Here is a 27,306-nt window from a genome sequence, read left to right as displayed (position 1 = left end):
ATAGAGACCCCTGGGAGGGGGGAGGGGCCCTTACCCACCCCTCCCCCCCCCCCCCATCCCCCCCCATACACGGGGGGGGGGGTTGGTGGGCGTGGCCTTAACCCGCCCCTCCCCCTCCCCCCCCCCAGGCCGCTTTCCCGCCCTCCACCCCCCCCACGCGTCACTTCCTGCCCCACGGCCAAGCCCAGCGCTTCTACCACAAGTGATGACGTCATCGCGCCGCCGTGACGTCACTTCCTGTTCTCCACCCCTCTCCCCCCAATTAACAAACTCAATTAAACCACCTCGTTATTATAGATGATTTAATTTTCCGGCTACATTTGGGGGGGGGGTTGAATTTGGGGGGGGGGGGGGAGGGGCCCCCATAGGCCACGCCCCCCCCGCCCCACACCTCCCCCCCCCCCCCCCCCCCCATCTATGGGGCGGCCCCGCCCACTTTGGGGGGAGGGGGAGGTGGGGGGAGGGGCGGGGCCTATGGGGGGTGGGGGAGGGGCCCCCCAACTCCCCCCCCCCCCGGTTGTTGTTGTTGTTTAGTGTTGGGGGGTCCCGCCCCACGGCGGCTGCAGCGCTGGGGGGAGATGGGGGGCTGGGACCCATAGCGGGGGCTGGGACCCATAGGGAGCCACCCTGACCCATAGAGAGACCCCCCGACCCATAGAGAGACCCCCTGACCCATAGAGAGACCCCCTGACCCATAGAGAACCCCTCTGACCCATAGAGAACCCCTCTGACCCATAGAGAGACCCCCTGACCCATAGCGGGGGGGGCTGACCCATAGGGAGCCACCCTGACCCATAGAGAGACCCCCTGACCCATAGAGAGCCCTCCTGACCCATAGAGAGACCCCTGACCCATAGAGAGAGCCCCCGACCCATAGAGAGAGCCTTGACCCATAGACAGACCACTGACCCATAGAGAGACCCCCTGACCCATAGAGAACCCCCCTGACCCATAGCGGAGGGGTTCTGACCCACAGAGAGCCCCCCTGACCCATAGAGAACCACTCTGCCCCATAGCGGAGGGGTCTGACCCATAGAGAGACCCCCCTGATCCACAGAAAACGACTCTGACCCATAGAGAGACCCCTGACCCATAGAGAACCACTCTGACCCATAGAGAGACCCCCCTGACCCATAGCAAAGGAGTCTGACCCATAGGGAACCCCCCTGACCCATAGAGAGATGCTCTGACCCACAGAGAGCCCCCCTGGCCCATAGAGAGACCCCCTGACCCATAGAGAGAGCCCCTGACCCATAGAGAGAGCCCCTGACCCATAGCGGAGAGCTCTGACCCATAGAGAGACCCCCTGACCCATAGCGGAAGGGGCTGACCCATAGGGAGCCACCCTGACCCATAGAGAGACCCCTGACCCATAGAGAGCCCTCCTGACCCATAGAGAGACCCCCTGACCCATAGAAAACCCCCCTTGACCCATAGAGAGCCCCTGACCCATAGAGAACCACTCTGCCCCATAGAAAGACGCTCTGACCCACAGAGAGACCCCCTGACCCATAGAGAACCCCCCCTGACCCATAGAGAGACCCTCTGACCCATAGCAGAGAGCTCTGCCCCATAGAGAACCCCCTGACCCATAGCAGAGAGCTCTGCCCCATAGAGAACCCCCCTGACCCATAGAGAGCCGCTCTGCCCCATAGAGAGCCCCCCTTGACCCATAGAGAACCCCTCTGCCCCATAGCAGAGGCCTCTGCCCCATAAGAGCCCCTCTGCCCCATAGCTAAGAGCTCTGACCCATAGCAAATCCTCCCCAGCCCCATAGACCCCCCAGCCCCATAGATCCCTCCAGCCCCACAGATCCCCCCCAGCCCCATAGACCCCCCAGCCCCACAGATCCCCCCAGCCCCACAGATCCCCCCCAGCCCCATAGACCCCCCCCAGCCCCATAGATTGCCCCACAGATGCCCACCTGGCCCCTATTTGGCCATGGCCTTGATGGCGACAGCAGCTTCTTCTGTCATGGCCGACAGCACCGTGATCTGTGGGGAGAGCGACCCATAGCGACCCACATCTGCCCCATAGCGGCCCACAGACTGCCCCATAGCGACCCATAGCAACCCACATACTGCCCAGAGCGACCCACAGCTGCCCCAGAGCGACCCATAGACTGCCCCATAGTGACCCATAGCGACCCATGGCTGCCCCATAGCGACCCATAGTGACCCACAGACTGCCCCATAGCGACCCACGGCTGCCCCAGAGCGACCCACATACTGCCCCAGAGCGACCCATAGCGACCCACATACTGGCCCATAGCGACCCACAGTGACCCACAGACTGCCCCATAGCGACCCACGGCTGCCCCATAGCGAGCCACAGACTGCCCCATAGCGAGCCATAGTGAGCCACATACTGCCCCATAGCAACCTGCAGTGACCCACAGACTGCCCCATACCAACCCATAGTGACCCACAGACTGCCCCATAGCGACCCATAGCGACCCACAGACTGCCCCATAGCGACCCATAGCGACCCATATACTGCCCCATAGCGACCCACAGTGACCCATAGCAAACCATATACTGCCCCATAGCGACCCACATACTGCCCCATAGCGACCCGAAGTGACCCACAGCTACCCCATAGCGACCCACAGCTACCCCATAGACTGCCCCATAGCGACCCACCTACTGCCCCATAGCAATCCACATACTGCCCCATAGCGACCCACATACTGCCCCATAGCGACCCATAACCACCCCATAATGCCCCATAGCACCCCACAAGTACCAGCATCTCCTCCCCACTTATTTCTGCTCCATCCCCCTCCCCATTCCCCAGCCCCATAGTGACCCATAGTTCATCCCAGCCCCATGGCTGCCCCACAGCGCCCCATAAGTACCAGGATCTCCTCCCCTGACTCATATCTCTGATCCATCCCCCTCCCAGCCCCATAGCACATACCAGCCCCATAGCGCCCCATAGCGCATCCCAGCCCCATAGCTGCCCCATAGCGCCCCACAAGTACCAGGATCTCCTCCCCGCAGTCGTATTTCTGCTCGATCTCCCGGCCCAGCCCCATAGCACATACCAGCCCCATAGTGACCCATAGTGAACCCCAGCCCCATAGCACCCCATAGCGCCCCATAAGTACCAGCATCTCCTCCCCTGACTCATATCTCTGCTCCATCTCCCTCCCCATTCCCCAGCCCCATAGTGACCCATAGTTCATCCCAGCCCCATAACCACCCCATAGCACCCCATAGCTGCCCCATAGCACCCCATAAGTACCACCATCTCCTCCCCTGACTCATATCTCTGCTCCATCTCCCTCCCAGCCCCATAGCACATACCAACCCCATAGCGCCCCATAGCGCATCCCAGCCCCATAGCGCCCCATAGCTGCCCCATAGCGCCCCATAAGTACCAGGATCTCCTCCCCGCAGTCGTATTTCTGCTCGATCTCCCGGCCCAGCCCCATAGCACATACCAGCCCCATAGTGACCCATAGTGAACCCCAGCCCCACAGCACCCCATAGCGCCCCCTAACCACCCCATAGCGCCCCATAAGTACCAGCATCTCCTCCCCTGACTCATATCTCTGCTCCATCCCCCTCCCAGCCCCATAGCACATACCAACCCCATAGCGCCCCATAGCGCATCCCAGCCCCATAACCACCCCATAGCTGCCCCATAGCGCCCCATAGGCACCAGCATCTCCTCCCCTGACTCTCATCTCTGCTCCATTGCCCTCCCAGCCCCATAGCGCATATCAACCCCATAGTGACCCATAACACATCCTAGCCCCATAACCACCCCATAGCGCCCCATAGCTGCCCCATAGGCACCAGGATCTCCTCCCCTGACTCATATCTCTGCTCCATTGCCCTCCCAGCCCCATAGCGCATATCAACCCCATAGTGACCCATAACACATCCCAGCCCCATAACCACCCCATAGCGCCCCATAGCTGCCCCATAGCGCCCCACAAGTACCAGGATCTCCTCCCCGCAGTCGTATTTCTGCTCGATCTCCCGGCCCAGCTCCCCGTCCGGCAGCCTCAGGTCCTCCCGAACCTCCCCCGAGTCCTGGAGCAGCGACAGGAACCCGTCCTGGATCCCGATCAGCTGTGGGGCAGACCCATAGATTGACCCATAGATCAGCCATGTGTGGGGCAGACCCATAGGGTGACCCACAAATAGGTACTCAGTGAGCTGGGACCCATAGAGTGACCCACAGACAGGAACCCGTCCTGGATCCCGATCAGCTGTGGGGCAGACCCATAGATTGACCCATAGATCAGTCATGTGTGGGGCAGACCCATAGATTGACCCATAGATCAGTCATGTGTGGGGCAGACCCATAGATCAGTCATGTGTGGGGCAGACCCACAGAGTGACCCATAGAGTGACCCATAGACAGGAACCCGTCCTGGATCCCGATCAGCTGTGGGGCAGACCCATAGATTGACCCATGGAGCAGTGAGACCCATAGAGTGACCCACAGACAGGAACCCGTCCTGGATCCCGATCAGCTGGGGGGCAGACCCATAGATTGACCCATAGATCAGCCATGTGTGGGGCAGACCCATAGATTGACCCATAGAGCAGTGAGACCCATAGAGTGACCCACAGACAAGAACCCGTCCTGGATCCCGATGAGCTGTGGGGCAGACCCATAGATTGACCCATAGATCAGTCTTGTGTGGGGCAGACCCATAGATTGACCCATAGAGTGACCCATAGATCAGTGAGACCCATAGAGTGACCCACAGACAGGAACCCGTCCTGGATCCCGATCAGCTGTGGGGCAGACCCATAGATTGACCCATAGATCAGTCTTGTGTGGGGCAGACCCATAGATTGACCCATAGAGTGACCCATAGATCAGTGAGACCCATAGAGTGACCCACAGACAGGAACCCGTCCTGGATCCCGATCAGCTGTGGGGCAGACCCATAGATTGACCCATAGATCAGCCATGTGTGGGGCAGACCCATAGACTGACCCATGGAGCAGTGAGACCCATAGAGTGACCCACAGACAGGAACCCGTCCTGGATCCCGATCAGCTGTGGGGCAGACCCATAGATTGACCCATAGATCAGTCTTGTGTGGGGCAGACCCATAGATTGACCCATAGAGTGACCCATAGATCAGTGAGACCCATAGAGTGACCCACAGACAGGAACCCGTCCTGGATCCCGATCAGCTGTGGGGCAGACCCATAGATTGACCCATAGATCAGCCATGTGTGGGGCAGACCCATAGACTGACCCATAGATCAGTGAGACCCATAGAGTGACCCACAGACAAGAACCCGTCCTGGATCCCGATCAGCTGTGGGGCAGACCCATAGATTGACCCATAGATCAGCCATGTGTGGGGCAGACCCATAGATTGACCCATGGAGCAGTGAGACCCATAGAGTGACCCACAGACAGGAACCCGTCCTGGATCCCGATCAGCTGTGGGGCAGACCCATAGATTGACCCATAGATCAGCCATGTGTGGGGCAGACCCATAGACTGACCCATGGAGCAGTGAGACCCATAGAGTGACCCACAGACAAGAACCCGTCCTGGATCCCGATCAGCTGTGGGGCAGACCCATAGATTGACCCATAGATCAGCCATGTGTGGGGCAGACCCATAGACTGACCCATAGATCAGTGAGACCCATAGAGTGACCCACAGACAAGAACCCGTCCTGGATCCCGATCAGCTGTGGGGCAGACCCATAGATTGACCCATAGATCAGCCATGTGTGGGGCAGACCCATAGGGTGACCCACAAATAGGTACTCAGTGAGCTGGGACCCATAGAGTGACCCACAGACAGGAACCCGTCCTGGATCCCGATCAGCTGTGGGGCAGACCCATAGATTGACCCATAGATCAGCCATGTGTGGGGCAGACCCATAGATTGACCCATGGAGCAGTGAGACCCATAGAGTGACCCACAGACAGGAACCCGTCCTGGATCCCGATCAGCTGTGGGGCAGACCCATAGATTGACCCATAGATCAGCCATGTGTGGGGCAGACCCATAGATTGACCCATAGAGCAGTGAGACCCATAGAGTGACCCACAGACAGGAACCCGTCCTGGATCCCGATCAGCTGTGGGGCAGACCCATAGATTGACCCATAGATCAGCCATGTGTGGGGCAGACCCATAGGGTGACCCACAAATAGGTACTCAGTGAGCTGGGACCCATAGAGTGACCCACAGACAGGAACCCGTCCTGGATCCCAATGAGCTGTGGGGCAGACCCACAGATTGACCCATACATCACTGATGTGTGGGGCAGACCCATAGATTGACCCATAGATCAGTCATGTGTGGGGCAGACCCATAGATCAGTCATGTGTGGGGCAGACCCACAGAGTGACCCATAGAGTGACCCATAGACAGGAACCCGTCCTGGATCCCGATGAGCTGTGGGGCAGACCCATAGATTGACCCATGGAGCAGTGAGACCCATAGAGTGACCCACAGACAGGAACCCGTCCTGGATCCCGATCAGCTGTGGGGCAGACCCATAGATTGACCCATAGATTAGTCTTGTGTGGGGCAGACCCATAGATTGACCCATAGAGTGACCCATAGATCAGTGAGACCCATAGAGTGACCCACAGACAGGAACCCGTCCTGGATCCCGATCAGCTGTGGGGCAGACCCATAGATTGACCCATAGATCAGCCATGTGTGGGGCAGACCCATAGACTGACCCATAGATCAGTGAGACCCATAGAGTGACCCACAGACAAGAACCCGTCCTGGATCCCTATCAGCTGGGGGGCAGACCCATAGATTGACCCATAGATCAGCCATGTGTGGGGCAGACCCATAGATTGACCCATAGATCAGCCATGTGTGGGGCAGACCCATAGGGTGACCCACAGAGTGACCCATAGAGCAGTGAGACCCATAGAGTGACCCACAGATGGGTACTCAGTGAGCTAGGACCCATAGGTGAGTGAACATGTGGGGCTGGACCCACAGATTAGTGAATGTCCCGCCCCACACTTGGGGGTCCCAGAAACACACTTACGGGTCCCAGAGAAACACTTGGGGGTCCTACCCCACACTTATGGGTCCCAGAACCTCACTTATGGGTCCCAGAACCACACTTGGGGGTCACTGCCCCACACTTATGGGTCCCGCCCCACACTTGGGGGTCCCAGAATCACACTTGGGGGTCCCAGCCCCACACTTATGGGTCCCAGAACCACACTTATGGGTCCCAGCCCCACAACTGGGAGACCCAGAATCACACTTGGGGGTCCCAGCCCCACACTTGGGGGTCGCTGCCTCATATCTGGGAGACCCAGAACCACACTTGGGGGTCCCCAAACCACACTTATGGGTCCTGCCCCACACTTGGGGGTCACTGCCCCACACTTATGGGTCTCAGAATCACACTTAGGGGTCCTGCCCCACACTTATGGGTCCCAGAACCTCACTTATGGGTTTCAGAATCACCCTTGGGGGTCACTGCCCCACACTTATGGGTCCCAGAAACACACTTATGGGTCTCAGAACCACACTTATGGGTCCCAAAACCACACTTGGGGGTCCCAGAAACACACTTGGGGGTCACCGCCCCACACTTATGGGTCCTGCCCCACACTTATGGGTCCCAAAGAAACACTTGGGGGTCCCGCCCCACACTTAGAGGTCCAGCCCCACACTTAGGGGTCCCAGAACCTCACTTATGGGTCCCAGAAACACACTTGGAGGTCCCAGAATCACACTTATGGGTCCCTGCCCCACACTTAGGGGTCCTGCCTCACACTTATGGGTCACTGCCCCACACTTATGGGTCCCAGAAACACACTTGGGGGTCCCAGAAACACACTTATGGGTCCCAGAAACACACTTGGGGGTCACTGCCCCACACTTAGGGGTCCCGCCCCACACTTGCGGGTCCCAGAAACACACTTGGGGGTCACTGCCCCACACTTGGGGGTCCAGCCCCATACTTGGGGGTCTCAGAATCACACTTATAGGTCACTGCCCCACACTTATGGGTCCCAGAATCACACTTATGGGTCCCAGAGAAACACTTGGGGGTCCCGCCCCACACTTATGGGTCACTGCCCCACACTTATGGGTCCCAGAAACACACTTGGGTGTCACTGCCCCACACTTAGGGGTCCAGCCCCACACTTAGGGGTCCCAGAACCTCACTTATAGGTCCCAGAGAAACACTTAGGGCTCCCCAAACCACACTTGGGGCTCCCCAAACCACACCTGGGGGTCCTGCCCCACACTTATGGGTCCCGCCCCACACTTATGGGTCCCGCCCCACACCTGGAAGTCGTTGCGCTTGATGTTGGGCACGTCCATGTTGTGGGTGGAGGGGCAGATGTCCTCGTACTTCTTGCCCGTGAAGATGTCGATGCCCACCAGGTGCACCTGAAAAATGGGGCGAAAACAGACGCTTTTGGGCAAATTTGGGGCGTTTTGGGGCTTCACGACACCCCAAGATCCCAATGGGACCATATCGACCATTTTTGGGGCAATTTTGGGGCGTTTTGGGGCAGTTTTGGGGCTTTTTGGGCCTATTCGGGCCTAGTTAGGGCCTAGTACATTGTTACATCCATATTGAGCGTTTTGGGGGTGAATTCGGGGGATTTTGGGCAAATTTGGGGCGTTTTGGGGCTTCACGACACCCCAAGATCCCAATGGGACCATAACGACCATTTTTGGGGCCATTTTGGGGCGTTTTGGGGCATTTTTGGGGCCTTTTGCACCTATTTGAGGCCTATTTGGGCCTAGTACATTGGTGAAGCCATATTGAGTGTTTTTGGGGTTAAAATGGGGGATTTTGAGCAAATTTGGGGCATTTTGGGGGTTCACGACACCCCAAGATCCCAATGGGACCATAACGACCATTTTTGGGGTGATTTTGGGGCGTTTTGGGGCAGTTTTGGGGCTTTTTGGGCCTATTTGGGCCTAGTTGGGGCCTAGCTGGTTGTTGAATCCTTAATGACTGTTTTTTGGGGTGAATTTGGGGGATTTGGGGCAAATTTGGGGCGTTTTGGGGGTTCACGACACCCCAAGATCCCAAAGGGACCATAATGACCATTTTTGGGGCCATTTTGGGGCGTTTTGGGGCATTTTTGGGGCTTTTTGGGCCTAGTTGGGGCCTATTCGGGCCTAGTACATTGTTGAGTCAATATTTGAGCGTTTTTGGGGTGAATTTGGGGGTTTTTGGGCAAATTTGGGGCGTTTTGGGAGTTCACAACACCCCAAGATCCCAATGGGACCATATTGACCATTTTTGGGGCCGTTTTGGGGCGTTTTGGGGCAGTTTTGGGGCTTTTTGGGCCTATTTGGGGCCCATTTGGGCCTAGTAGGTTGTTGAATCCTTAATGACTGTTTTTGGGGTTAAAATGGGGGATTTTGGGCAAATTTGGGGCGTTTTGGGGGTTCACGACACCCCAAGATCCCAATGGGACCATATTGACCATTTTTGGGGCGATTTTGGGGCGTTTTGGGGCATTTTTGGGGCCTTTTGCACCTATTTGAGGCCTATTTGGGGCTAGTACATTAGTGAAGCCATATTGAGCGTTTTTGGGGTGAATTTGGGGGATTTTGGGCAAATTTGGGGCGTTTTGGGGGTTCACGACACCCCAAGATCCCAATGTGCCCACACTGACCATTTTGGGGGCGATTTTGGGGCATTTTGGGGCATTTTTGGGGCATTTTTGGGACTTTTTGGGCCTATTCAGGCCTAGGACATTGTTACATCCATATTGAGCGTTTTTGGGGTGAATTTGGGGGATTTTGGGCAAATTTGGGGCGTTTTGGGGGTTCACGACACCCCAAGATCCCAATGTGCCCATATTGACCATTTTTGGGGCCATTTTGGGACGTTTTGGGGCATTTTTGGGGCTTTTGGGCCTAGTTGGGGCCTAGTAAGTTGGTGAATCCATATTGACCATTTTTAGGCCATTTTTGGGTGTTTCTGGGTCATTTTGGGGCTGATTTTGGGCCATTTTGGGGCCATTTTGGGGCCTAATTCTGGTCCTACTTTGGGACCATTTTTTGGCCATTTTGGGGCCATTTTTTGACCATTTTGGGCCAATTTCTGGGCCATTTTGGGCCAATTTCTGGGCCTATTTTGGGCTCATTTCTTGCCCGTTTCTGGGCGTTTTTGGGCCAATTCTGCCCATTTTTGGACCATTTTTTGAACCATTTTGGGGCCAATTTCTGGACCATTTTGGGGCCGAATTCTGGGCCATTTTTGGGGTCATTTTTGGCCATTTTTGGGCCCATTTCAGGCCTATTTTTTGACCATTTTGGGCCAATTTCTGGACCATTTTCGGAGCCATTTTGGGCCCTATTTCTGGGGCCATTTCTTGCCCTTTTCTGCCCGTTTTTGGGGCCGTTTCTGCCCATTTTGGGGACGATTTTGCCCATTTTTGGCCCGTTTCTGCCCATTCCTGAGCCATTTCTGCCCATTTTGGGGCCGTTTCTGCCCATTCCTGGCCCGTTTCTGCCCATTTTTTGCCCGTTTCTGCCCATTTTGGGGCCGTTTCTGCCCATTCCTGGCCCGTTTCTGCCCATTCCTGGCCCGTTTCTGCCCATTCCTGGCCCATTTCTGGGCCGTTTCGACCCATTTTGGGGCCCTTCTTGGCTGTTCCTGGCCCGTTTCTGCCCATTTTTGGCCTATTTCTGCCCATTCCTGGGCTGTTTCTGCCCATTTTTGGGCCGATTTTGCCCATTCCGGGGCCGTTTCTGCCCATTTTTGGCCCGTTTCTGCCTGTTCTTGAACCATTTCTGCCCATTTTTGGCCCATTTCTGGGCCGTTTCGGCCCATTTTTTGGCCATTTCTGCCCACTTTTGGCCCATTTCTGCCCATTTTTGGGCCGTTCTTGGGCGTTTCTGGGCCGTTTCTGCCCATTTTTGGCCCGTTTCTACGGGTTTTTGGCCCATTTCTGCCCATTTTTGGGCCGTTCTTGGTCATTCCTGGGCCATTTCTGCCAATTTTTGGCCCGTTTTTGCCCATTCCTGGCCATTTTTGGCCGGTTTCTGCCCATTTTGGGGCCAATTTTGCCCATTCCTGACTCATTTCTGCCCATTTTGGGGCCATTTCTGCCCATTCCTGGGCCATTTCTGCCCATTTTTGGTACCAATTTCTGACCCATTTTTGGGGCCATTTTAGGCTCATTTTGGGGCCAATTTCTGGTTCATTCAATGCCCGTTTCTGCCCATTTTTTGTCCGTTTCTGCCCGTTCCTGGGCCATTTCTGCCCATTTTTGGCCCGTTTCTGGCAGTTTCTGCCCATTTTTGGGCTGTTTCTGCCCATTTTGGGGGCGTTTCTGCGGGTTTTTGGCCTGTTTCTGCCTGTTTTTGGCCCGTTTCTGCCCGGTTTTGCCCATTTTTTGCCCTGGTTTTGCCTGTTTTTGGCCATTCCTGGATCATTTCTGCCCATTTTTGGGCCATTCTTGGTCATTCCTGGGCCGTTACTGCCCATTTTTGGCCCGTTTCTGCCCATTTTTGGCCCGTTTCTGCCCATTCCTGGGCTGTTTCTGCCCATTCCTGGGGCGTTTCTGCCCATTTTTGGCCCATTTCTGGGCCGTTTCGACCCATTTTTTGGCCATTTCTGCCCGTTCCTGGGCTGTTTCTGCCCATTTTTGGCCCGTTTTTGCCCATTCCTGGACCATTTCTGCCCATTTTTGGGCCATTCTTGGTCATTCCTGGGCCGTTACCGCCCATTTTTGGCCCGTTTCTGCCCACTTTGGCCCATTTCTGCCTATTCCTGGGCCGTTTCTGCCCATTTTTGGCCCATTTCTGCCTATTCCTGGGCCGTTTCTGCCCATTTTTGGCCCATTTCAGCCCATTCCTGGGCCGTTTTGGGGCAGTTTCTGCCCATTTTTGGGCCGTTCTTGGTCATTCCTGGGCCATTACTGCCCATTTTTGGCCCGTTTCTGGGCCGTTTCTGCCCCATTTTTTGCCCGTTTCTGCCCGTTCCTGGGCCATTTCTGCCCATTTTTGGGCCGTTCTTGGGCGTTTTTGGCCCGTTTCTGCCCATTTTTGGCCCGTTTCTGCCCGTTCCTGGGCCGTTCGGGGCCGTTTCTGCCCATTTTTGGCCCATTTCAGCCCATTTCTGGCCCGTTTTCGGGCCGTTTCGGCCCATTTTGGGGCCGTTTCTGCCTGTTCCTGCACTGTTTCTGCCCATTTTTGGCCCGTTTCTGCCCATTCCTGGACCATTTTGGCCCGTTTTTGGCCTGTTTCTGCCCGTTTGTGGGCCATTTTTGCCCATTTTCAAGCCCTTTTTGCCCATTTTCGAGCTGTTTCTGCCCATTCCTTTACCGTTTCTGCCCATTTTTGGTGCCAATTTCTGACCCATTTTTGGGGCCATTTTAGGCTCATTTGGGGGCCAATTTCTGGTTCATTCAATGCCCGTTTCTGCCAATTTATGGCCCATTTCTGCCCATTTTTGGCCCATTTGGGGCCGTTTCTGCCCATTCCTGCCCATTTTCGGGCCGTTTCTGCCCGTTTTTGGCCTGTTTCTGCCCGTTTTTGGCCTGTTTTCGAGCTGATTTTGCCCATTCCTGGACCATTTCTGCCCATTTTTGGGCCATTTCTGCCCATTTTTGGGCCGTTCTTGGGCGTTTCTGGGCCGTTTCTGCCCATTTTTTGCCCGTTTTTGCCCGTTCCTGGGCCATTTCTGCCCATTTTTGGGCCGTTCTTGGGCGTTTTTGGCCCGTTTCTGCCCATTTTTTGCCCGTTTCTGCCCATTCCTGGGCCGTTCTTGGGCGTTTTTGGCCCGTTTATGCCCATTTTTTGCCCGTTCCTGCCCACTTCTGGCCCACTTCTGGCCCGTTTCTGCCCATTCCTGCCCATTTTTGGGCCGTTCTTGGGCGTTTCTGGGCCGTTTCTGCCCATTTTTTGCCCGTTTCTGCCCATTTCTGGCCCGTTTCTGCCCATTCTTGGGCCGTTCTTGGGCGTTTCTGGGCCGTTTCTGCCCATTTTTTGCCCGTTTTTGCCCGTTTTTGGCCCGTTTTTGGCCGTTGCTGACCTTGGCGTGGCCGTGCTTGCCGGTCTTGGAGGTGGACATCTCGACGATCTTGCAGGGCCGGCCCTTGAGCACCACGAAGCCGTTCTTGCGCAGGGCCGAGCACTGCATGGGGAACGTGGCCGACGCGCCCGCGTCCCCCGTCCCGAAGTCCAGCTCGTCCGCCATGGCTGGGACAGACAGACAGATGGACAGCGTGAGGGGGGACACACGGACACCATGGGGACACCATGGGGACACCATGGGGACACCATGGGGACCATAGAGAGGGAGACCCTGGGGACACCTTGGGGACACGATGGGGATACACGGACACTGTGGGGACACCATGGACATACGGACACCGTGGGGACATGGACACCGTGGGGAGGGACACACAGACACTGTGGGGACAGACACATGGACACCGTGGGGACACATGGACATCGTGGGGACAGACACACGGACACCATGGGGACACCTTGGGGAGGGACACACAGACACTGTGGGGACAGACACATGGACACCGTGGGGACACATGAACATCATGGGGACAGACACACGGACACCATGGGGACACCTTGGGGAGGGACACACAGACACTGTGGGGACAGACACATGGACACCGTGGGGACACATGCACATCGTGGGGACAGACACACGGACACCATGGGGACACCTTGGGGAGGGACACACAGACACTGTGGGGACAGACACATGGATACCATGGGGCCACCATGGACACGTCATGGGGACAGACACATGGACACTGTGGGGACACACAGACACCATGGGGACACCATGGGGAGGGACACACAGACACCATGGACACATTGACACCATGGGGAGAGACACACGGACACCGTGGGGACACCATGGGGGAGGACACCAGGGACACACGGACACTGTGAGGACACACGGACACCGTGGGGATGGACACACGGACACCATGGGGACACTGCATGGGGAACGTGGCCGACGCGCCCGCGTCCCCCGTCCCGAAGTCCAGCTCGTCCGCCATGGCTGCCAGAGGACAGACAGACAGACGGACAGCGTGAGGGGGGACACACGGACACCATGGGGACACCATGGGGATGGACACACAGACACCGTGGTGGGGAAGGAGACCCTGGGGACACCTTGGGGAGGGACACATGGACACCATAGACACACGGACACCATGGGGACACCATGGGGAGGGACACACAGACACTGTGAGGACAGACACACGGACACTGTGGGAACACCATGGGGAGGGACACACGGACACCATGGACACACAGACACTGTGGGGACACACGGACACCGTGGGGAGGGACACACGGACACCATGGGGGGGACACACGGACACCATGGACACACGGACACTGTGGGGACACCATGGGGATGGACACACGGACACCATGGGGACGGACACACGGACACCGTGGGGACACATGGACACCATGGAGAGGGACACACGGACACTGTGGGGACAGACACATGGACACCATGGGGACACCATGGACACCATGGAGGGGACACACGGACACTGTGGGGACACTGTGGGTGGGACAGACGGACACCACGGGGACACACGGACACCGTGGGGACACCTTGGGGAGGGACACATGGACACCATAGACACACGGACACCATGGGGACACTGTAGGGAGGGACACACGGACACTGTGGGGACAAACACACGGACACTGTGGGGACACCATAGGGAGGGACACACAGACACCGTGGGGACACCGTGGACATACGGACACCATGGACACATGATGGGGACACCATGGAGACAGACACACGGACACCGTGGGGACACACAGACGCCATGGGGAGGGACACACGGACACCATGGACACATCATGGGGATAGACACACGGACACCGTGGGGACACACAGACACCATGGGGAGGGACACACGGACACCATGGACACATCATGGGGACAGACACACGGACACCGTGGGGACACACAGACACCATGGGGAGGGACACCAGGGACACACGGACACTGTGAGGACACACAGACACCGGGGGGAGGGACACACGGACACCGTGGGGACACCATGGACACACAGACACCACGGGGAGGGACACACAGACACTGTGGGGACACCATGGACACACGGACACCTTGGGGAGGGACACACGGACACCATGCGGACAGAGACACTGTTAGGGGGTTGGACACACAGACACCGTGGACACACGGACACTGTGGGGACAACATGGGGATGGACACATGGAAAACATGGGGATGGACACACGGACACCGTGGGGACACACGGACACTGTGGGGGGGGGACACAGGGACACCATGGGGACACGGGGAGGGACACACGGACATGGGGACACAATGGGGACAGACATGGGGACACCCCCAAGGGGTTGGGGACACCAATGAGGACACCTGGGGGGGTCACCAGGGTAGGGGACGACATGGGGACAGACAGGGGGACATGGGGGGGACAGGGGGACATGGGGACAGACATGGAGGTGTCACCACAACTTGGGGACATGGAGATGGGGACAAGGGGGGGGTTGGGGACACCAATGGGGACCCCATGGAAGGGTTGGGGACACAATAGGGACATGGGGGGACATGGGGGGGACACCCATGGGTGTCACAACTTGGGGACATGGAGATGGGGACACCAATGGGGACACCTGGGGGGTCACCAGGGTGGGGGGGGGACATGGGGACACCAATGGGGACATGGGGGGGACATGGGGACACTGGGGGGGACACATGGGGGTGTCACCACAACTTGGGGACATGGGGATGGGGACAAGTTGGGGGTTGGGGACACCAATGGGGACCCAATGGAAGGGTTGGGGACACAATAGGGACATGGGGACAGACATGGGGACATGGGGGGAATATGGGGGGGGACACCCATGGGTGTCACCACAACTTGGGGACATGGGGATGGGGACAAAGGGGTGGGTGGGGACACCAATGGGGACCCCACGGAAGGGCTGGGGACACAATAGGGACATGGGGGAGACATGGGGACAGACATGGGGACATGGGGATGGGGACAAGTTGGGGGGTGGGGACACCAATGGGGACCCCACGGAAGGGTTGGGGACACAATAGGGACATGGGGGGGACATGGGGACGTGGTGGGGGGGACATGGGGACACTGGGGGGGACACCCATGGGTGCCACCACAACTTGGGGACATGGGGATGGGGACAAATGGGGGGGTGGGGACACCAATGGGGACCCCATGGAAGGGGTTGGGGACATGGGGGGACATGGGGACACCAATGGGGACATGGGGGGGACATGGGGACAGACATGGGGACATGGGGGGGGACACCCATGGGTGTCACCATAATTTGGGGACATGGGAACAAATGGCGGGGTTGGGGACACCAACGGGGACCCCATGGAAGGGTTGGGGACACAACAGAGACATGGGGGGACATAGGGACATGGGGGGGACATGGGGGGGACACTCATGGGTGTCACAACTTGGGGACATGGAAATGGGGACACCAATGGGGACACCTGGGGGGGTCACCAGGGTGGGGGGGGGGGGGGCATGGGGACACCAATGGGGACATGGGGGGGGACATGGGGGGGACACCCATGGGTGCCACCACAACTTGGGGACATGGAGATGGGGACAAGTGGGGGGTTGGGGACACCAATGGGGACACCCCAAGAATTGGGGACACCCCAATGAGGTTGGGGATCTCCCCCCCCCTCAAAAAAAACCTTTGGGGGCTCCTGTACAGGGGGGGTCCCCAAACCCCCCCAATTCACCCCAATGTCCCCAAGCCCCCCCAACATCCCCAATTCACCCCCAATGTCCCCAGGCCCCCCATAATGTCCCCAAGCCCCCCAATTCACTCTAATGTCCCCAATACCCCCCCCCAACCCCCCCCAATGTCACCAATTCACCCCCATAATGCCCCCAACTCCCCCAATTCACCCCAATGTCCCCAAACCCCCCCATAATGTCCCCAATTCACCCCCAATGTCCCCAACACCCCCCCAATTCACTCCAATGTCCCCAAACCCCCCCACAATGTCCCCAAATCCCCCCCAACTCACCCCAATGTCCCCAACCCCCCCCATAATGTCCCCAAAATCCCCATAATGTCCCCAACCCCCTCCCAATTCACCCCAATGTCCCCAACCCCCCCAATTCACCCCAATGTCCCCAAACCCCCCCAATGTCCCCCTAACCCCCCATAATGTCCCCAATGGTCCCAACCCCCCCCAATTCACCCCAATATCCCCAACCCCCGCAACTCACCCCAATGTCCCCAACACCCCACAATGTCCCAAATGTCCCCAATGTCCCCAATTCACCCCCATAATGTCCCCAATTCACCCCCATAATGTCCTCAACCCCCCCAATTCACCCCAATGTCCCCAACACCCCCATAATGTCCCCAATTCACCCCCCAATGTCCCCAAACCCCCCAATTCACCCCAATGTCCCCAACCCCAACAATATCCCCAACACCCCCATAATGTCCCCAACCCCCCCATAATGTCCCCAATGTCTCCCTAACCCCCCCAATTCACCCCAATGTCCCTAAACCCCCCCAATGTCCCCAAACCCCCCAATTCACCCCAATGTCCCCAACACCCCCATAATGTCCCCAAACCCCCCCAATGTCCCCAACTCCCCCAATGCCACCCCAATATCCCCAACCCCCCCATAATGTCCCCAACCCCCTCATAATGTCCCCAAACCCCCCCAATGCCACCCCAATATCTCCAACCCCCCCATAATGTCCCCAACCCCCCCAATAATGTCCCCAAGCCCCCCAAATGTCCCCAATGTCCCCAGGCCCCCCCAATTCACCCCAATGTCCCCAAACCCCCCAATGTCCCCAAACCCCCCAATTCACCCCAATGTCCCCAACCCCCCCATAATGTCCCCAATTCACCCCCATAATGTCCCCAATGTCCCCAATCCCCCCCAATTCACCCCCATGTCCCCAAACCCCCCCATAATGCCCCCAACCCCCCCCATAATGTCCCCAATGTCCCCAAACTCCTCCCAGTTCACCCCAATGTCCCCAACCCCCCTCATAATGTCCCAAATTCACCCCCAATGTCCCAATAATGTCCCCAAACCCCCCAATGTCCCCAAACCCCCCAATTCACCCCAATGTCCCCAACACGCCCATAATGTCCCCAATTCACCCCCATAATGTCCCCAAACCCCCCAATTCACCCCAATGTCCCCAACCCCCCCATAATGTCCCCAATTCACCCCCATAATGTCCCCAACCCTCCCAAATGTCCCCAATGTCCCCAAGCCCCCCCAATTCACCCCAATGTCCCCAAATCCCCCAATTCACCCCAATGTCCCCAACCCCCCCATAATGTCCCCAATTCCCCCATAATGTCCCCAATGTCCCCAATCCCCCCCAATTCACCCCCATGTCCCCAAATCCCCCCATAATGCCCCCAACCCCCCCCATAATGTCCCAAATGTCCCCAAACTCCTCCCAGTTCACCCCAATGTCCCCAACCTCCCCAAATGTCCCCAATGTCCCCAAGCCCCCCCAATTCACCCCAATGCCCCCAACCCCCCCATAATGTCCCCAATTCACCCCCATAATGCCCCCAACCTCCCCAATTCACCCCAATGTCCCCAAACCCCCCAACACCCCCCATAATGTCCCCAAACCCCCAAATTCACCCCAATGTCCCCCAAACCCCCATAATGTCCCCAAAACCCCCCCAATTCACCCCAATGTCCCCAACCCCCCCCCCACAACCTCCCCAAACCCCCCATAATGTCCCCAAAACCCCCCCAATTCACCCCAATGTCCCCAAACCCCTCCAACCCCCCCCTCACCCCCCCAACACCCCCCCATACCCCCCCTCCCCCTTCACCCCCCCACCCCCCTCCCCAGGCGCCACCTTCACTCTCCGAAAAGCCGATTTGGGGTCGATCCGTGTTGTTTTTTGGGGCGATTTGGGGTGATTTTGGGGTGTTTTGGGGTATTTTGAGGGGGGGGGCGCGGAGCGCGGCTCCCGCGTCCGTTCGGGGCGGCGGCGCCGCCCGACTGAGGGGGCGCGAGGGGCCGCGCGCCTTATATAGGGGGGGGGGGGGAACACGCGCCGGCGCCACGCGGGCCCGCGCGCGCGGCCTGGACGGGCCCAATGTGGCGGCGCCCAGAGGGGGGGGGGGGGGGGGTGGAAAACGAAGGGGGGGGGGGTGGATTAAACCGCTTTTAACGCTCATCCCGCCCCCCCCGCCGCTTCTAGTCGCCCCCCCGCTGTGTATAAAGACCCCCCCCCGATGTGATTCCCCCCCCCCCCCTATATGGACTCACCCCCCGCCTCGTGCGCTCGCCCGATCCGCCGCTGCCGCCGCCGCGCTGGCTGCTGCAACCCCCGGGCGCTCCGCGCATGCGCGTAGCGCCGCGCCCCGCCCTCACTCCCCCCCTCCCTTCAAGCCACGCCCTCAAAGCGCATGCGCGGCGCGGCAACACCCCCCCACCCTATTCCACTCCGCCCTCCGAGCGGCGCATGCGCAGTGTGTGTGGGGGTGGTGCTGCCGCCGCCATCTTTGCTACGGGCGCTAAAGAGGGCAAAGGGGATATGGGGGGAGGAGTGTTGCTATGGTAACGGAGGCGCTGATTGGGTGGGGGCTTGATTGACAGTTTGGGGGGTATGTGGGGGGTTTGATTGACAGGTGAGGGGGGTGATTGATGGTTTAGGGGGTTGGGAGTCTTGATTGACAGGTGGGGGTCACCATGTCCCCCCCATAGAGACCCATAAGCCCCCATAAGACCCCATAGACCCCATGGACCCCCAAAAACCCCCCATAGACCCCCATGGACCCCCTATAACCCCCCATGTCCCCCCCATAGACCCCTCATAACCCCCCATAAGTCCCCATAGATCCCCATGGACCCCCCCATAGAGCCCCATAACCCCTCCATAGACCCCCCATAAGATCCAATAGACCCCCATAGACCCCTATGGACCCCCCATAGAGCCCCATAACCCCCCATAGAAGCCCCATAGAGCCCCATAACCCCCCATAGAACCCCCATAAGACCCCATAGACCCCCCATAGAGCCCCACAGAGCCCCCATAGACCCCTATGGACCCTCCATAGAGCCCCATAACCCCCCATAGAACCCCCATAGAGCCCCATAGACCCCCATAACCCTCCCATAGAGCCCCCCATAAGTCCCCATAGACCCCCCATAACCCTCCATAGACCCCCATAACCCCCCATAAAACCCCATAGACCCCCCATAGACCCCCATAAGTCCCATTGACCCCCATGGAACCCCCATAAACTCCCATTGACGCCCCATAACCCCCCATAGAATCCCATAATGCCCATAGAACCCCCATAGAACCCCCATAGAGCCCCATAGACCCCCATGGACCCCCCCATAACCCCCCATAGACCCCCACAGAGCCCCCATAGAGCCCCATGGACCCCCCCATAAGTCCCCATAGATCCCCCATAACCTCCCATTGACCCCCCATAGACCCCCATAACCCCCCCATAGAGCCCCCCATAACCTCCCATTGACCCCCCATAACCCCCAATAGACCCCCCCATAGAATCCCATAATGCCCATAGACCCCCATAGAACCCCCATAGAGCCCCATAGACCCCCATAACCCCCCCATAGAGCCCCCGTAAGACCCCATAGACCCCCATGGACCCCCCCATAGACCCCCATGGACCCCCCCATAGACCCCCATGGGCCCCCCATAGAGCCCCATAAGCCCCCATAGAACTCCCATAGAGCCCCATAACCCCCCCATAGAGCTCCCCATAAGTCCCCATAGACCCCCATAGACCCCCCATAGAGCCCCATAACCCCCCATAGAACCCCCATAGAGCCCCATAGACCCCATGGACCCTCATGGAGCCCCATAGACCCCCCCCTAATCCCCCATAGACCCCCATGGACCCCCCATAAACCCCAATAGACCCCCCATAGAACCCCCATAACCCCCCATAGACCCCCATAGACCCCAATAGACCCCCCATAGACCCCCATAATCCCCCATAGACCCCCCATATCCCCAATGCCCCCCCCCATATCCCACTTCCGCTTCCCTCGCCCCTCCCCCGCAACTTCCGCCCCCCCCCAAAGCCTCGAGCGGAAGGGGCGGGGCCTGAGCAGAGGGGGGAAGGGGGCGGGGCCAAAGGGGGGACACGCCCCCTCCCCCCCCAGGATGCACCGCGGCGGGGGGAGGGGAGACCGGAAACGCAGCGGAAATGGGGAGATATGGGGGGCTATGGGGGGTTATGGGGGGATATGGGGGTCTATGGGGGTCTATGGGGGGCTATGGGGGGTCCATGGGGGGTTAGGGGGGTCTATGGGGGGCTATGGGGGGTTATGGGGGGTCTATGGGGGTCTATGGGGGGCTATGGGGGGTCCATGGGGGGTTATGGGGGTCTATGGGGGGCTATGGGGGTCTATGGGGGTCTATGGGAGTCTATGGGGGGTCCATGGGGGGTTATGGGGGTCTATGGGGGGCTATGGGGGGTCTATGGGGGTCTATGGGGGGTTATGGGGGTCTATGGGGGGTCCATGGGGGGTTATGGGGGGTCTGTGGGGGTCTATGGGGGTCTATGGGGGTCTATTGGGGTCTATGGGGGGTTATGGGGGGTCTATGGGGGTCTATGGAGGGTCTATGGGGGTCTATGGGGGTCTATGGGGGGTCTATGGGGGGGTCTATGGGGGGTTATGGGGGTCTATGGGGGTCTATGGGGGGTTATGGAGGTCTATGGGGGGGTCTATGGGGGCTTATGGGGGGTCCATGGGGGGTTATGGGGGGTCTATGGGGGGTCTATGGGGGTCTATGGGGGGTTATGGGGGGTCTATGGGGGGTTATGGGAGTCCATGGGGGTCTATGGGGGGTTATGGGGGGTTATGGGGGGTCTATGGGGTGCTATGGGGGTCTATGGAGGGTTATGGGGATCAATGGGGGTTCTATGGGGGGCTATGGGGCTCTATGGGGGGTCTATGGGGGCTCAATGGGGGGTCTATGGGGGTTCTATTGGGTTCTATGGGGGGGTCTATGGGGGGGTCCATGGAGGGTTATGGGGGGTCTATGGGGTCTTATGGGGGGCCTATGGGGTCTTATGGGGGGGCCTATGGCGGCTTATGGGGTGTCTATGGGGGATCTATGGGGGTCTGTGGGGGGTCTATGGGGCGTCTATGGGGGTTCTATGGGGAGTCTATGGGGATTCTATGGGGGGTTATGGGGGGTCTATTGGGGACCCCCCTATAATACTGAGAGCCTCCCATAATATTGGGGACCCCCCCATATAATATTGGGGACCCCCCCATAATATTCAGGACCCCCCCATAATATTGGGATCCCCCCTATAATATTGGGGACCCCCCCTATAATATTGGGGTCCCCTCATAATATTGGGACCCCCCCTATAATATTGGAGACCCCCCCTATAATATTGGGACCCCCCTATAATATTGGGACACCCCTATAATATTGGGGACCCCCCATAATATTGGGACCCCCCATAATATTAATCCCCCCCCCATAATATTGGGACCCCCCCTATAATATTGGGACCCCCCCATAATATTGGGGACCCCCCCCAATTTTGGGGTCCCCCCATAGAAACAAATGGGCCAAATTGGATCCAACGTTTATTTACAAACAGCCACAAATTTGGGGGGGGACCCCAAAATCCACCCCCCCCCCCCCCAATCCCAACCCCCCCTATGGATCCCCCCAAACCACTTGAACCTATGGGGGGGACCCCAAATATGGGGGGGACCCCAAAACCCTGAGACAATTAAGGGGGGGACTCCAAAATTGGGGGGGACCCCAAAATTAAGGGGGGGAACCCAAAATTAAGGGGGGACCCCAAATTAATTGGGGGGGGGGCAGCAATTTTTGGGGTGCCCCCCCCTTAATTTTAATGGTTTATTCCATGCCCATTTTTGGGGTGTTTCCCCCCATTTTTGGGGTGGTTTCGCCCATTTTGGGGGGGTTTCCCCCCCCTCATTTTTGGGGTGTCCCCCCCTTAATTTGTGGTTCATTCCCCCCCACAATTTGGGGGTCCCCCTCTTATTTTTGGAGGTGGTTTTGCCCATTTTTGGGGGGTTTCCCCCCCATTTTTAAGCCTTTTCCCCCCCTATTTTTGAGATGGTTTCTCCCAAATCGAATGGTTTTAAGCCCAATTTTTGGGGCGTTTTCCCTCAATTTTGGGGCTTTTTTTGGCTCAATTTTGAAGGTTTTCAAGCCAAATTTTTGGGGTGTTTTTGGTGCCATTTTTGGGGTGTTTTTGGTGCCATTTTTGGGGTGTTTTGGTGCCATTTTGGGGCTGTTTTCCCCTCAATATTTAAGGCTTTTCCCCCCAATATTAATGGTTCTTCCCACCCCATTTTAAGGGGTTTTCCCCCAATTTTTGGGGTATTTTGTACCATTTTGGGGGTGTTTCCCCCCCTACAATTTTTGGGGTGTTTTCCCGCCATTTTGGGCTGTTTTCCCGCCATTTTTGGGGTGTTTTCCCGCCATTTTTGGGCTGTTTTCCCGCCATTTTTTGAGATGATTTCCCCCCAATTTTTGGGTGATTTTCTGTCATTTTTGGGGGTGTTTCCCCCCCCCCAATTTTTAAGGGTTTCCCCCCTATATTTTGAGGTGGTTTGTCCCCAATTTTTAGGGGCATTTTTGGGGTGTTTTCCCGCCATTTTTAGGGTGTTTTCCCGCCATTTTTGGGGTGTTTTCCCGCCATTTTTGGGGCGTTTCCCCCCATATTTTGAGGTGGTTTTTCCCCCCCATTTTTGGGGTGTTTTCCCCCATATTTTGGGTTATTTCCCCCCATTTTTGAGGTGTTTCCCCCCATATTTTGAGGTGGTTTTTCCCCCCCATTTTTGGGGTGTTTTCCCCCATATTTTGGGTTATTTCCCCCCATTTTTGGGGCGTTTCCCCCCATATTTTGAGGTGGTTTTTCCCTCCCATTTTTGGGGTGTTTTCCCCCATATTTTGGGTTATTTCCCCCCATTTTTGGGGTGTTTTCCCCCCATATTTTGAGGTGGTTTTTCCCCCATTTTTGGGCTATTTTGGTGCCATTTTTGGGGTGTTTTCCCGCCATTTTTGGGCGTTTCCCCCCATATTTTGAGGTGGTTTTTCCCCCCCCATTTTTGGGTTATTTCCCCCCATATTTTGAGGTGGTTTTTTCCCCCAATTTTGGTGCCATTTTTGGGGTGTTTCCCCCCATATTTTGAGGTGGTTTTTCCCCCATTTTTGGGTTATTTTCCCCCAATTTTGGGTTATTTCCCCCCATATTTTGAAGTGGTTTTTCCCCCTCAATCTTGGGGTGTTTTCCCCCATGTTTTTGGGGTATTTCCCCCCATTTTGGGGTTATTTCCCCCACATTTTGGGGTGTTTCCCCCCCATATTTTTGAGGATATTTACCCCCCATTTTTGGGGCGTTTTCCCCCAATTTTGGGGTGTTTCCCCCCATATTTTGAGGTGGTTTTTCCCCCCCATTTTTGGGGCTATTTCCCCCCAATTTTGGGGTATTTCCCCCCAATTTTGGGGGTGTCCCCCCCCCCATTTTGGGGGTGTCCCCCCCCCCCCATCATTGCTCCTCCTCATCCCCTCCCCCCGCCAGGCTCTGCAGCTCCGTGCAGCTTTTTGGGGTGTCCCCATGATGGGGGAGGGGGGAGGGGTCCAGGGGGGTGTGTGTGTCCCCCTCCCCCATCATATTCTCGAAGGTTCTGCCGCGGGTTTCGGGGACCCGGAAGTACGTGAAGATCGAGAAACCCCCCAGGAACCCCCCAAATAACAGGAACACGAAGGAGCCCATTGCTCGCTATAGGGGGGGGACAAACAGGGGGTCAGTGGGGACCCCCCCACAATGGGGTGACCCCCCCACAATGGGGTGACCCCCCTACAATGGGGCGACCCCCCAAAAATCGCGGGGAATCCCCCAAAATATGGGGGAAGCCCCAAAAACCGCGAAACGCGCGGGAATAGGGAGAAGCCGCGGGAAAACCCGGGGGGCGGGGCTTAGAGTGGCCACGCCCCCTCGGTTGCATAGCAACCGCCAGCCCGCAGCCCCCTTGGCCACGCCCCCCCGCCTCGTTTCCATAGCAACCGCCCACGTGGCCACGCTCCGCCTGGCTGCCCGCATAACGTGGCCACGCCCCCCTGTGGCCACGCCCCCTCGTTTCCATAGCGACCCAGCCCGGCTCTTCCATCCATCCCCCCCATAGACCCCTACAATCCCCCATAGACCCCCCATAACCCCCCATAGACCCCAATAGATCCCCCATAGACCCCCCATAGACCCCCATATACCCAAATAGACCCCCAATAGACCCCCATAACCCCCCATAGACCCCCATAAACCCCCATAGACCCCCAAATCCCCCCCATAGACCCCCCATAACCCCCCATAGACCCCAATAGACCCCCAATAGACCCCAATAGACCCCCAATAGACCCCCATAATCCCCCATAGACCCCCCATAAACCCCCATAGACCCCCCATAGACCCCCCATAGACCCCAATAGATCCCCCATAGACCCCCATAACCCCCCATATACCCCAATAGACCCCCCCATAAACCCCCATATACCCCAATAGACCCCCCCATAGACCCCAATAGACCCCCCATAACCCCCCATAGACCCCCCATAGACCCCAATAGACGCCCCATAACCCCCCATAGACCCCCCATAGACCCCAATAGACCCCCCATAACCCCCCATAGACCCCCCATAGACCCCAATAGACCCCCCATAAACACCCATAGACCCCCATAACCCCCCATAGACCCCCCATAGACCCCCCATAACCCCCCATAGACCCCCATAGACCCCAATAGACCCCCATAACCACCTACAGACCCCAATAGACCCCCCATAACCCCCCATAACCCCCCATAGACCCCAATAGACCCCCCATAACCACCTACAGACCCCAATAGACCCCCCATAACCCCCCATAGACCCCCATAGACCCCCATAGACCCCCCATAGACCCCAATAGACCCCCCCCATAGACCCCCATAGACCCTCCCATAGACCCCCCATAGACCCCCCAAGCCCCACCCATAACCCCCCATAGACCCCCCATAATCCCCCATAGGCCCCCCATAGACCCCCCATAGACCCCAATAGACCCCCATAGACCCCCCATAGACCCCCCAAACCCCACGCATAACCCCCCATAACCCCCCATAGACCCCAATAGACCCCGCATAGACCCTCAATAGACCCCCCATAGACCCCCATAATCCCCCATAGACCCCCATAACCCCCATAGACCCCCCATAACCCCCCATAGACCCCCCATAGACCCCAATAGACCCCCCATAAACTCCCATAGACCCCAATAGACCCCGCATAGACCCCCCATAACCCTCCATAGACCCCCCAAACCCCACCCATAACCCCCCATAGACCCCCCATAATCCCCCATAGACCCCCCCATAGACCCCCATAGACCCCCATAGACCCCAATAGAGCCCCCATAAACCCCCATAACCCCCCCATAGACCCCCCAAACCCCATCCATAACCCCACATAGACCCCAATAGACCCCCCCATAGACCCCCATAGACCCCCCCATAGACCCCCATAGACCGCCCATAGTCCCCAATAGACCCCCCCATAAACCCCAATAGACCCCCATAGACCCCCCCATAGACCCCCATAGACCCCCAATAGACCCCCCATAAATCCCCATAGACCCCCCATAGACCCCCCAAACCCCACCCATAACCCCCCATAGACCCCAATAGACCCTCCCATAACCCCCCATAGACCACCATAGACACCCAAAAGACCCCCCATAGACCCCCATAACCCCCCATAGACCCCCATAAAACCCCATATACCCCAATAGACCCCCCCATAGACCCCAATAGACCCCCATAGACCCCCATAGACCCCCCATATACCCCGATAACCCCCCATAGACCCCGATAACCCCCCATAGACCCCCCATAACCCCCAATAGACCCCCCCATAGACCCCCATAGACCCCCCATAAACCCCCCAAACCCCACCCATAACCCCCCATAGACCCCCCATAATCCCCCATAGACCCCCCAAACCCCACCCATAACCCCCCATAGACCCCCCATAATCCCCAATAGACCCCCATAGACCCCCATAGACCCCCCCATATACCCCAATAGACCCCCCCATAGACCCCCATAGACCCCCCCATAGACCCCCCAAACCCCACCCATAACCCCCCATAGACCCCCCATAATCCCCAATAGACCCCCATAGACCCCCCATATACCCCAATAGACCCCCCCATAGACCCCCATAGACCCCCCCATAGACCCCCCAAACCCCACCCATAACCCCCCATAGACCCCCAATAGACCCCCAATA

The 27,306-nt window shown here is 57.8% G+C and overlaps 1 protein-coding gene across 1 annotated transcript; it reads right to left on the bottom strand.

Annotated features, from left to right (window-relative positions):
- Positions 1–432: 432 nt before the first annotated feature.
- On the bottom strand, positions 433–19,339 carry EIF5A (eukaryotic translation initiation factor 5A). Its single transcript, XM_080364598.1, has 6 exons — positions 19,272–19,339; positions 12,991–13,157; positions 8,271–8,375; positions 3,951–4,082; positions 1,925–1,994; positions 433–568 (listed from the first exon to the last, which is right to left on the bottom strand). The coding sequence occupies exons 2-5, from the start codon at positions 13,153–13,155 to the stop codon at positions 1,932–1,934; spliced, it is 465 nt and encodes a 154-aa protein (XP_080220724.1). The 5' UTR covers positions 13,156–13,157; positions 19,272–19,339; the 3' UTR covers positions 433–568; positions 1,925–1,931.
- Between the last annotated feature and the right edge of the window lie 7,967 nt (positions 19,340–27,306).

The sequence above is a fragment of the Nesoenas mayeri genome (genome assembly GCF_963082525.1).
Source record: "Nesoenas mayeri genome assembly, contig: SCAFFOLD_142, whole genome shotgun sequence".
In the NCBI taxonomy this organism is placed as follows: Eukaryota; Metazoa; Chordata; class Aves; order Columbiformes; family Columbidae; genus Nesoenas; species Nesoenas mayeri.
This window is presented reverse-complemented; position numbering and strand designations above follow the sequence as displayed.

Excerpts from the sequence above, each read along its gene's own strand:
- EIF5A (XM_080364598.1), bottom strand. The coding sequence starts at position 13,155 with ATGGCGGACGAGCTGGACTTCGGGACGGGGGACGCGGGCGCGTCGGCC. Across the intron at positions 4,083-8,270 it reads TCAAGCGCAACGACTTCCAG|CTGATCGGGATCCAGGACGG; the intron begins GTGTGGGGCGGG and ends TCTGCCCCACAG. Across the intron at positions 1,995-3,950 it reads ACTGCGGGGAGGAGATCCTG|ATCACGGTGCTGTCGGCCAT; the intron begins GTACTTGTGGGG and ends CTCTCCCCACAG.